Source organism: Myxocyprinus asiaticus, chromosome 35, assembly GCF_019703515.2.
Source record: "Myxocyprinus asiaticus isolate MX2 ecotype Aquarium Trade chromosome 35, UBuf_Myxa_2, whole genome shotgun sequence".
NCBI classification, from domain to species: domain Eukaryota; kingdom Metazoa; phylum Chordata; class Actinopteri; order Cypriniformes; family Catostomidae; genus Myxocyprinus; species Myxocyprinus asiaticus.
In genome coordinates this window covers 32,381,777-32,394,549 of record NC_059378.1, presented here as the reverse complement: position 1 = coordinate 32,394,549, position 12,773 = coordinate 32,381,777, and the positions used below count along the sequence as shown (strand labels likewise).

Here is a 12,773-nt window from a genome sequence, read left to right as displayed (position 1 = left end):
TAATTCAGTAAAAAAGAACTGGTTCCCAAAACTAGCCATATGTCACTCTCTGCAAGCTTATTGTTTGCTCTCTAAATATGCGCCCTAACCTTAGAGCATGCACTGCAAGAGTCCCTTTCTCAAAAGCAGTTAAAACACAATAAACACTTTTTTATAGGCCTTATTACATGTGATCAGCTGCATTTTTATGCATAGGTTTCCCAGATCAAGCTATAATGCACATACTTGTTACTTAATAATTTACTTTCCTTCTAGGATTACTAAGCTATTATATTTCTGTTAATAGTATATAAACATTTCGGCTAAACAGTGTCTCTGATAAGTGGATGTATAACTTGTACGATTTCGTACAAATTCTCCACCTCATACTTTTGTGACACTTTTTGTTAGACTGGTTGTCAAAATTTAGAATGCATTTAAGTGCAAACTTTTCAATGAATCATGATTTCTGTGTGAAAACATTACATATTAATTATTACATATAAAGTTAATACGCACATTTTCTTGGTTAGTGAATGAGACCCACTCTGTTTCTCTCGCTCAGTCGAAATCTGTTTGCTCCCAATCACTCTTAACTCAGTTAGTTGATAGTGTTTCTAAACTGTTAAGTCTGTGCGTTCCATCTCATATGTCACTGTGCCTCAGTCTATGAGTACTGTCGCTTTAAGATAAGATCATATGGACACTGACTCTATCAAGACACCTCAAAAACTTACTCCACCAAGGCCAGGGGGTCCATTTGGACCCGGGGGACCAGGAGGTCCAGGGTTTCCCGGGGTACCAGGCTCACCATCTCTGCCACGGGGGCCAGGACTTCCCTAAACACACAAGAAACACATGATGAATGAAAAGTGCGAAGAATTACTGTAGACTAGTGTGGAAGAAAATTAATAGATTTAACCACACCGTACACTCAGAAAGCTATTTCAGTTTATTTTAAATATTTAAATATACATATTATGAATTAAGCATAACATAAAGTATTTAATTAAACTTAACTAATTCACATTTATGCTTAATTTATAATAATTTAGATTATTTAAAGATTTTTCATTTTAGTTTGATGGAAATTTGACATACAGCTGAAATGCACATATCAAATAAAAATAGACTGAAATATTTATAATAAAAAACCATTAAACTAGCACAATAAAGACTAAGATCTAATTCAAAGCTTATTACATTTAATAACCAGCCAAGTGAATTCTTAAGAGTCATACTATGTTTAGGACTGTAACCTACATTTAGAAATGTTTGTCGACACTTAACTGCACATATTTAAGTATATGATCAAAGGCACACACACACACACACACACACACACACACACACACACACACACACACACACAAAAAGAATAAAAATGGATGTCATCCTAGCAAAGCTCCATTTACCTGATGTACCTGCTCTGATACTCCAAAAAAATAAAAAAATAAAAAAATAAAAAAAAAATGCTAAAACTTGTTTGCTGGTCTTGGCTGGTCTCCCTGCCTAGTCAGATTAGTATGGTTTACAGGTTTTGGGATTGATTTTTTTTTTTTTTCTGACCACCTTAACCAACCTAACACCAGCTTTGCCAGGCACAGAGACCAGCCAAGACCAACAAACCATCTTAGGCTGATTAAAGCTGTTTTATTCAGCAGGCAAATGACAACTAAGTAAAGTTGGATCAAGACTGGTCAACAAATCTCTTAATCACATAAAATTATTCAACAAAATAAATACCCTAATCCTGTCTTGCTTAATAACAAATTTCTCCCATCACAAGATTTTATGTTTGTGCGTAAATGCAAAGCGACACAACTTTTTTTTGTGTGTATCTTGCCCTGGTATTTGTATGCTATTTCTTTCTTTCTTTGATGTATTTATGTGTCTAGAAAGTGAATAAACACAATGTAATAATAAAAATCCTAAGAACGTAAAGTCCAGAAGTGCAAAAGGAAATTTGACAGGAAGTACCTTCTCCCCCTTCTCTCCTCTCTCTCCACGTGGTCCCTGTTCTCCCGGCGGGCCCTGTAAAGGAGAGTGAGTTAATGGCACATGTTTATGTCTAGCTGAGCAGCGCTGCTAAAGCAAGCTGAGAGAATTCAAAGAATTCCAGAAATATCTGTACCATCGGCCCAGCCGGTCCGCGAGGTCCTACAACCTGCAAGAAAAAATCAACAGAGCATCAGTGTTAATTACAGTGAAACATTTTACTGTTTCAAACAAACATGAGGAACAGGAAACAAATCCACAGAATCAACACAAATCTGGCAGATATAATTACTGTTTAAAGTCTGAAGCTGTTGATGGATCACCTAGAGCTAGTTCTTCCACGTGCTTTGAAAACAACTGCAGCATTGAAACGACCTGAACTATGATTTTCACTGTAATAATAAAAACTGTAGACAGCTAACAAAGAGATGTACTTTGTCTGAATATCTTGGACACAATTGTCAATAATCAAGATTTGAAATTGTGATTCATTCATATGGGAAAACTTACATCTGTTATGTCACCTGGTTCCCCTTTTTGTCCCTGTCAAAAAATGTAGAAATGATGATATTAGCCCTCATTAAACACAAAGATTTCAGTTTCGACCCATGCTAAAGAACCAGAGAACAGAAAATTCTTAATGGAACTTAAGGGTTCTTCAATAACATCAGACCTCTAAAACCATATTTGGTTCTAATTATAACTTTTATTTTAAGAGTGTACCACCCTGAATTTCTTTTTGATAGTATAAGCATGCAAAAAAAATCTAAGATGATTACAGTACACACACAATACACAATAGATAATTTACACTAAAGTTAAAAAGTTTGGAACCACTATGAAACTTTTATCGTTTTAAAAGTCATCAGCTTTCATTTATTAAGATTGCATTAAAGGAATATTCCAGGTTCAGTCAAAATAATGCTCAATCGACAGCCTTTGTGGCTTAATGTTGATTACCACAAAAAAATAATTTAGACTTTTCCTTTTCTTTCAAAAAAAAGCAGACATTTTGGTCACTGTGAGGCACTTACAATGAAAGTGAATGGGGCCCATTTTTGAAAGGTTTAAAGGCAGAATTGTGAAGCTTACAATTTTATAAAATTCTACTTGAATTATTCTGTTATAATTTGCTCATTTTTGGGTTTACGGTGTTATGCCGTCATGGCATGAAGTTGTAAAATTAGATATAACTTTACACAATTTTATCACACTAAAATCATGTTAACACGCATATTGGTTATGTCTTGTGGCTATACTTCTAAAACAGTGAGTATTTTAATGTTTATGGATTTTACCCATTCACTGTAACAAGTATTTCAGTCAAAATAAACATTTGTGGTATCAACTTTATGCCACCAATGCTGTCGATTGAGCTTAACTTCTACTGAACTCGGAATATTCATTTAAATGGATCAAAAATTAAGTAAAATCACTGATACTTTTACAAATGACAATTTCTATTTGAAATAAATGCTGTGTTCTTTTTGTGCAGTTGTGCAGATTTTCAGGCTTTCTAGTTTATTCTAGTCATTTTATTAAGATACTCAGGTGAAGTTTTATCTGATATATTATAAAAATATTCAGGTGTGTTTGGTGTGGAGGGAATTTCTCATGGACCTTATCATCAAACCATTCTCACAACAGCTCCACCCTTCAAACTTACACTCATCTATCCCTAATACTTATAATTTATCATTAAATCTTTAAATTCTTTTGCACATTCGTTCTTATTTACCAGTTTTATTTTTTACACTCACTAAAATATTACAATGTCTTAGTAATTCCAAACTTTTTGGGATTTGTACTTCGTAACATCTCAGACCAACCCCAATATTTCTAGACAGTGTAATTGTGAAACTTAATCACAGCTTCCAACACAGTGATATCTTCAAACAGACATTAAACACGGTCTCACCTTCGCACCTGGCAACCCTGTGATGATCACATAAAGGATAAAGAAAAAAAAACACAGTGTTAAAAAGCATGAAATAAAGGCAGCCTTCAGCAAACTTAAACCTGAATGACTGTACAGGTTAAAATGTTGAAATACTCAAACTGAGCATTGATGAAGCCCTCACACACTGAAACTGTATATATCCACTGCATTTATTAAAAGCCATTTCAGACTTAATAGTTTGAGACTTGCACCAGCAAATAACACTTTTAACAAATACACTCACCTACAATCATACTGTCAGAGTTTCTATGTATAAAAGTAGTTGTTTATATACACTGTAAAAAGATTTTAAAAAGTGCAGTTGTGGGAGAATTCAGCAAAAATTGAAAATTCTCCCATCATTTACTCACGCTCATGTTGTTCCAAGCCCATATCAACTTCTTTCTTTCGTGGAACACAAAAGTATTTGTAAAGCAGAATGTTAGCCTCAGTCACCGTTCACTTTCATCGTATGGAAAAAAGAGTAGCATCAACATTCTTCAGAATTTCTTATTGTGCTTCATACAAGACCATATGGGCTTGTAACAACATAATGGTGTTCATTTTGGGGTGAGATATATCTGCCTGACCAAACCTGACCCTTAAAAGTGACATCTGCTCCTGTAATCTACACTGAAAAACTGTTAACCTAAAATATGTGCTTCATGTGGTTGCATTTAAATTAGCTGGTTTTATTCCAGCCAAAAATATTAAACATCACTGAATCAACCGGAATAATAGGTTACACAATTAAAGCTAATTTTAAGGGTTAGGTCAGGTAGAAATAGCTCCTAGGTATGTGGCAATTGCAGCTTGAAACACTGTATAGAGTAGTCAGGTTCAGATTCAGTCATATTAAATCATGTTTTTGACTTGAATAAAAGTAGTTAATTTACATGTTAACACATGAAGCACATTTAAGATAACCTGACATAATATTTTTACAGTGCATGTATCTATTCTTGCCCATTTCTGCTTCAAACAGACAGGACAATCAGTGTGGATATAGCTTTTGTGAGCATGGCACATCAATAACTGCAAGTGTTTTATACTGGTATAGTTACATAATCTAGTAGCTGAAATCTTAATATAAAAACAAGAGCTGTTGAAAGCAAATACTAAGTATACTGTGTGTAACATTGATTAATAAAGTATCCGCCGATTAATGCTTCAGTGTAAAGGAAATGCTCAGAGATGTTAAACTCACACTCTCATGTGACACATTGGTGACACCTGTAATTTACTCTCAGCACATATTTGTGCTTGTTTCAAATGTCAACTGCTCAATACTTACGCTAAACTTCAACATGTCTATGTGAGATAAAAATTCAGCACTCTCGATAATGTTTGAAGTAAGATAACAAATCCTTGTGAAGAACAAATCCAGTAGCTATCTACAGCAGAGTTTTCTGTTTCTGTGAGTAGCTGACATCTATCTAGGAAAGTGTAATAGATAAATGTTACTAGTAACAATGTTAAAAGTTACGCAGTATAGGGTAAGAATAGTTTCTCGTTTTCCAAAGAACCCTGCTGAAAAAAACAACAACAAAAAAAAAAACAACCTCCTTTATTCATACTAATATGATTTGCTGGTCTTCCGGCCTGTTCAGGCTGTTCTGGTTTGCTTGTATTAGAGGGTTTTTGGGCATTTGAAGACCAAATACATCAACTTAGACCAGCTAAGACAAGAAAACCACCTTGGGCTATTTTTTATATTATTATATTTTTCAGTAGGGTAAGTGGATGAAAAATATGTCAGTCTTGTCTCACTCTTAATGAAGAGTGATCTGCATTAATTGTTAAACATTAAAAACATGTTTAAAATTATGCATCAAATTGTAAACACTTTATCTTACACATGTAAGCTGAGGGCAAACTACAACCTGCTACCAATGTGATACATAGTGATTGGTTTAAACAACTATTATTATTATGTTTGACTGTTGGATATGGTAGCTAACCATAATAACGTCTTTAAAGCAGATGTCAGTGAATGGAAACTGAGGCACAAGCTTCAGTTATTAAATTGACACATTCTATATAAGGGTAGTTGACATAAGAAGGGCAATTTCATGTGATATGACATGCTATACTCCATGTTAAACTACACTAAACAGCATTTTTCCCTTATACATTTAAATACATATTAACCTAACATTTTTAATAAAAATATTATATGGCAACTACCCATTTAGAGGATTGAATCAGGTCTGTCTGCTAATATGTGGAAGAGAAATACTCCCTCCCCCAGTTTGCATGTCAAAATTGTTTATTTGTTTGCTTTCATTGTGACTAAAAGCTAACTTAAAAGTAAACAAGAGAAATATTCTCAACTCAAAATATAAAGCATTTTAATCTCTTTCCCTTCCATTACATTAAATCACAGATGAAACTCTATACGATGTCTGCTCAAGTGAGGTTTCTTCTAAATTATTTCCATATGTGTCCATCACACTACTGCCTGCCTACTGATATCCATTCCAGATGAAGCAACACTGTGCCTCCTTTGTGTTAGTCTTTTCTCATTTTAAAACAGTTTGTTGGGTTATTTGGGGTTCATTAACAACAAAAAAGCATCCATAGTTTCCATGATGTAAAGATGGAGATATCAAGGATCATATTTAAAGCTGAAGTGTGTAATTTTTGGATGTTAAAATGCTTCTTATCCCAGTTTAATGTACAGAGTCAAATATTCTGTAAGCGTGCTTATATTTGCTGTAAATTGACCTCTTGAAAAGTTTAAACACTTTCAAAACATGGCACTCTCAAAATATCGCTCTGTTTGTTTGTGCATCCTGACTAGCCACAGACAGCCATTGGCATGAGTTTGGGTCGGAACTATCTTTTTATGACCAACGAGAGACAGGGAGAGGTTTTGGGGAAATTTGTTTGAAAACAATCTTTAGTTTTGCAATTCCATTCGCTGCCACTAGCGGTACAGAATTACACACTTCACCTTTACGATGCTTTTTTCAAAAGCCCAAATCAACTAAACAAACATGAATACAGATGTAATTTATTTATAGATTAGAAATAAATAAATTACGACCAGGGGGAGAGGGCTGGTCAGCAGCGCAGACCGGGCAGCACTCCCCTAACAGGATCTCCGGTCTGGGACAGTCTTTCAACTCCTCGCAGATGATCTCCTCACACAGCACCGAGCCAGTGTCGCAAACACAAATGCGACATGGCTCGGGTTTCCACAATTCATTGTCGCTATAAAGCTGGCCATCCTGTATGCAGCTACCTGGATCCTCTGTGAGGAGTGCAAGCAGAGTAAAAGGCAGGAAAAAGAAGAGGAGGAGGAGGAAGAAGCAGGATGAAGTGGAGGAAAGTGGGTGGGCAGATGAGTGGAGGGTTAGTGCAAACAACTGTCATAAAACAGTTTCAAAAAATTGCCTTAATCCTTAATCCAAGGTCAGAAATAAATTTCCATGACTTTTCCTGTCGCGTGTGATTTCTAAATTAGCACTGTTACATTTATTTATTTATTTTTAGAGATTTCACCCATGAAGAGCAATTTCTAGCCAATTAAATATTTTAGAACTGCACAACTAGAAACATTTACATTGACTAATAAAATCTTAAACTGTATTAGAAATTTCTATAATTTCCCTGACTTTTCCAGGTTTTCCATGATCATGGGAACACTGATTAAATATAGGAACTGGATTTTAAATCTCAAGCCATAGATGATACATGATATGTGTAAAGTGATTAAATCATAATAGAAAAACAGCCCCATATAGAATTACAATAAAAAGCACTAAAAAGTGCATTATTATATTTTTCATTATGTCCACATAACTTCTTGATAATGCATAAACATGTCTTACATTATAATTGCTGTCACTGCAGGACAATAATATTTTCACACTCATTCCAAAGCACACCAAAAGATGGCAGCACAAAATTGATTAACCATGTGACCATCTTATTTATAATCATTTCAAAGTCTGATCCAGTTCAGATCTCACCACATCACACTGATATGTACCTATCCTCTGCTGTGATGTGAAAAATAGAAAAGTAAAGCTCAAAGATTGTTAAAAACACATTACTTAAAAATGCACCATGAAAGGTAGTTTTTCACTTTCGGAATAAAAACTCTGTTATAATTACGCTCATACTAAAAGACAATGAAAACACTAAAAACATCTTCGCTATGGTCTATTCATTTATAGGATCTTTAAACAGTTAATTAGCGATAATGAACAAATAGACAGCATATTTATAATCATTCAAATTAGTTTTCGTAAAGCACCAGTAAGTAGGGCACAGGAGAGAAATTGTGGGTGGACAAATAAGCTTGTGTACCTTTCAGGCCTGTTTATTTTCTGTAAATTCAAACGGAGCCCCTATGGTGCTGAATGATGCCTTTCTGGAAGTAAAGACTGAGCAATTCACAAGTTTTTGCCTAAAATAAACACCAGGACCAGGAAGTGTATGAGCTGCCAGTTCAAACATACCAGAGAGAGAGAGAGAGAGAGAGAGCGAGAGAGTGGAGAATGGACAGCTTTCTCTCTATCTCTCTCTCTCTCTCTCTCTCTCTCTCTCTCTCTCTCTCTCACACACACACACACACACACTCACTCAATCACTAACTCACTTTACTTATCTGCTGTATTTAAATGAGGACATATAATTTTTAATTGTTCTTATAGTAGACATTTTAAATCACTTTTTTCCCCAAATAAAGCAAATTATATACAGACTAAACCAAACCATAACCATAAGTTACATAAAAGGTAACTTTGCATTTTTACAGTTTCACAAACACATCACGTTGTGCCATTCTAATATGTCTATTCAGTTTTGCTTCACTTAGTTTCATTTCTTAATCCTTCAGGATTGTTTTCATTGTGGCCTTTGGTAGAATATCATACAAGTACTACAAAATATTTTTAGCCTTTTTTTTTTTTTTTTTTTTTTTTTTTGGTGGAAAACTCCAAATTGGACACAGGTGAGAGGAGGATGCATCTGCCGTGGATTAAGTTTATCTTTTTTTGAGATCTCAGCTGTGTTTAACACATTATGGAATGCATAAGACAGTTTGGCCTCCTGTGCTATATAGAAACTGGTGGTTTAACAAATGGCCTTTGAGTTGGTGACACATGATCCCCTCTCTCTTCAGGGAGCTCTGAGGAAATCTCTCTTTACCTTTCTGCTACAATAACCCATTTGTCCTTAGGTTATTTTCTCTCACTCTTTCACTCTGTCCCCTGCTGGAAAAAAATGTAATAAATAAAAAATAAGCTGGTTTGCTGGTCTAAGCTAGTCTCCACCCTGGCTGGCCTGGCTTGCTGTTGATTTTAGAGAGGTTTTTGGTTTCCTTGCCAGCTGTTCAGGCTGGGAGACCAGCTGAAGACCAGCTTGGCAAGACTGGAAAACTAGCTTAAACCAGCTAAGAAGACAGCTTAGGTTTATTTCTTTTTTGTATTTTTTTCCCCAGCAGGGTTGGCATGCTTGTGTTAATAATAATAATAATAATAATAAATACAAATAATTATGCTTCTTTCTTGTTTGCTGCAATTAAAAAAAATGTATAAAGAGCTTATTTAAAAAAGAAATATCACGAAAGAATGTACCCTGCTGAAGAATTATAATAACTGCCTCCGTCCTTTTCAAGTTTTTCCAATCAATTTTTTTTTTTTTCTGCCAGACTTTCCTTCTTTTCTCTGGACCATCGTTGCCACTGGGTAATTTCTAAAGCAGATGGAAGCACTTTAACTGTATGGAACAGTAACTTTGGCTGCGGCCCACCACTACTAACTTCAACTGCTGATAGACCTAATAACCTTTCACTATCAGTCACCGCTTTGGAAATGTGAGAGACAAAGAGAGGATTTTATGAATCCCTTTACTTTGAAATTCTGACAATTCAAAGGCGCTTGGAGCATCTGCGTTTCAAACAAGCCTGGATTCGCCCCGGTGGCCCCTGACAGCACAGGAATGCGAGCGGGGCTCTTTTACGGGGCCTGACCAGCTGCCTTCAGGCCATCATGAATGCTTTAGCCAGAAAAAAAAAAACAAAACAAAAGAAAAATAATTAAAAAAATAACATAACTGAAATAAATAAATCAATGTGTTTGGATACTCGAAGGACTGTCGGAATTTCCCGCAGGTGTCCTGAGGGATTACATACTGTGAATACCTCCTGACTTCATCTTTATAATACTAATTGCAGTTTTTTTCCCCCCCTTTTTTTTCTTTTTCTTTATATAAGCACATCTTCAATATTCACAATTCCGCCTGATTCGCAACGTTACGGGACAAATATTAGTCAACAAAAATAAAAGAGAAGAACCTTGTTTATTTCATTCAATATTTTTTTTCTATTATAATTTCTTCAATAAAATAATTGCTGCTTAAAATAGAGCTACTTTTCACAAATATAGGCATTTAATAGGCAAAATACGTAGGCTATGCATGTAGCCTAATGATACAAACTGAAAGCCTACCATGCCCACGACTGGCTACCTGGTAACACGTAAACTACTTTTATTACATCACTAATTACTCGAGCTATTCAATGGATGCATTAATGTTTGAAGAAAAAAACAAAAACAAACATTTAACATCTAAAGCGTAACTGTTCTCAAACTTTTGAGCGTAAAAATGAGAAAACTGTGGTTAAACTTACGGTCATCTTCCTCTTGGCATTTGACAAAGACCAAAAATATTAATTGTGTTGCCACAAATAGCAGTAAAGTCCTTGATCCCGCCGTCAGAAACATGTCTATATAGCAGACACGTATGCGGCGTTTCAGGAGAAGAAGACAAAGATCTTGCGTTAAAAGTTTATTCTCCTTATGACGCGCAACAGACGTTTATTCCTGATGATGGACAACGAAGCTCCTGCAGAAATTCCTCGCGGAATGATCCAAGGGCCATTTGAGTCCATATAGCTTTGAATGAAAAGCTGTATATTTAGAAATAAAAATCCAGCCCCTTTACTCCCCATGAAGCTGAAATCGGAGATGTTCTCCCCTCCTAACTCCTCTCGCACCCATTCTCCTGCACCCCTCCTTTCACGTGCAACTGAGACAGCATATAGCCCACACAAGTCATGTTGGCATAACGTTTTTACAGTTTGCGTAGTAGGCTAATGTTTTATAAATCTATATAAGAAACCTTTTAGCCTATATACATTTTCATAAAAATATAATTTAGTGTTTATTTTGCCATTTACACCGTAGGTGTTTTCTCAAGAAATGTCAGGTTTACATAGTGAGGCCATTTTTGTCATGTTGGTGCAACTATCATTATGAGGACTCTCCATAGACATAATGATTTTTATACTGTACGAACTATAGATTCTATCCTCTAACCCTACCCCTAAACCTAACCCTCACAAAAAACTCTCTGCATTTTTACATTTTCAAAAAAACATCGTTTAGAATGTTTTTTTTTTTTTTTTTTTTTAAAGTGATTTCGATTATGGGGACACTAGAAATGTCCTCATAAACCACATTTATAGCATAATACCCTTGTAATTACCAGTTTGTAACCTAAAAAAAAGTCCTGTAAACCACTTAAACATGCACCCCCCCCACCCCCCCCCCCCCAACACACACACACACACACTTACTTACTTATCTAAATGAGGACATATCAATTTGTATTTTTCTTATAGTAGACATTTTATATACACTGATGAGCCAAAACATTATGACTACCTGCCCAATATGCTGTTGGTCATGCCCGTGCTGCCAAAACAGCGCCGACCGGCCGAGGCATGGACTCTAAAAGACCCCTGAAGTTGTCTGGTTGTATCTGGCATCAAGACATTAGCAGCAGATCCTTCAAGTAATTTGCGAGGTGGACTTTTTGTTCCAGCACATCCCACAGATGCTCAATTGGATTAAGATTTGGGGAATTTGGAGGCCAGGGCAACACCATGAACTCTTCATTATGTTCCTCAAACCATTCATGAACTATGTGTGCAGTGTGGCAGAGAGGCCACTGCCATCAGGAAATACCATTGCCATGAAGGGGTGTACCTGGTCTGCAATGATGTTTAGGTAGGTGGCACGTGTCAAATTGACTTCCACATGAATGGCCGGACCCAGTGTTTCCCAGCAGAACATTGCCCAGTGCATCACACTCCCTCCCCCGGCATGTCATCTTCTCACAGTGCATCCTGGTGCCATCACTTCCCCGGGTAAATGGCGCACACGTACACGGCCGTCCACATGTTGTAAAAGAAAACAGGACTCATCGGACCAAGAGACCTTCTTCCACTTCTCCAAGGTCCAGATCTGGTGCTCAAGTGCCCATTTCAAAGGTGAACAGGGGTCATCATGGGTACTCTGACCGGTTTGTGGCTATGCAGCTCCATACGCAGCAGGGTGCGATGCACTGTGCATTGTGACACATTCCTCCCGTAACCATCATTAAAATTTTCTGTGACTTGTGGCATAGTAGACCTTCTGTCGGTTCGGAACAGACGGGATAGCCTTCGTTGCCCTCGCGCATCGATGAGCATTGGGCGCCCATCACCCTGTCGCCAGTTTGTGGCTTGTCCCTCCTCTGTTGGTAGGTACTCACCACTGGTGACCAGGAGCACCCCAACAGCCTTGCCCTTTCAGAGATGCTCTGACCCAGTCATCTAGCCATAACAATTTGGTCCCTGTCAAAGTCGCTCAGGTCTTTACTCCTGCCCATTTCTCCTGCATTCAACACATTGACAACGAGAACTGATTGTTCACTTACCATCTAATCTACCCAGACCTTGACATGTGGCCTTGTTAGGAGATGATCAACATTATTCGCTTCACCTTTGATTGGTCATAATGTTTTGGCTCATCAGTGAATAATTTTTCCATATAAAACTAATTATATGGACAACAAACTA

At 36.5% G+C, this 12,773-nt stretch overlaps 1 protein-coding gene across 2 annotated transcripts in view; it reads right to left on the bottom strand.

The window, feature by feature from the left end:
• col2a1b (collagen, type II, alpha 1b) overlaps window positions 1-10,812 on the bottom strand; it is a 103,013-nt gene extending 92,201 nt beyond the window's left edge. Inside the window, exons 1-7 of one of the 2 annotated variants that reach the window (XM_051673227.1) lie at window positions 10,560-10,812; window positions 6,966-7,172; window positions 3,896-3,912; window positions 2,488-2,520; window positions 2,114-2,146; window positions 1,960-2,013; window positions 717-818 (exon numbers count right to left, since the gene is read on the bottom strand). In XM_051673227.1, the coding sequence (XP_051529187.1) occupies window positions 717-818; window positions 1,960-2,013; window positions 2,114-2,146; window positions 2,488-2,520; window positions 3,896-3,912; window positions 6,966-7,172; window positions 10,560-10,653 (540 nt within the window). In that variant the 5' untranslated portion in view covers window positions 10,654-10,812. The remainder of the gene's footprint in view (window positions 1-716; window positions 819-1,959; window positions 2,014-2,113; window positions 2,147-2,487; window positions 2,521-3,895; window positions 3,913-6,965; window positions 7,173-10,559) is intronic. The other variant, XM_051673228.1, reaches the window with a different exon arrangement.
• Between the last annotated feature and the right edge of the window lie 1,961 nt (window positions 10,813-12,773).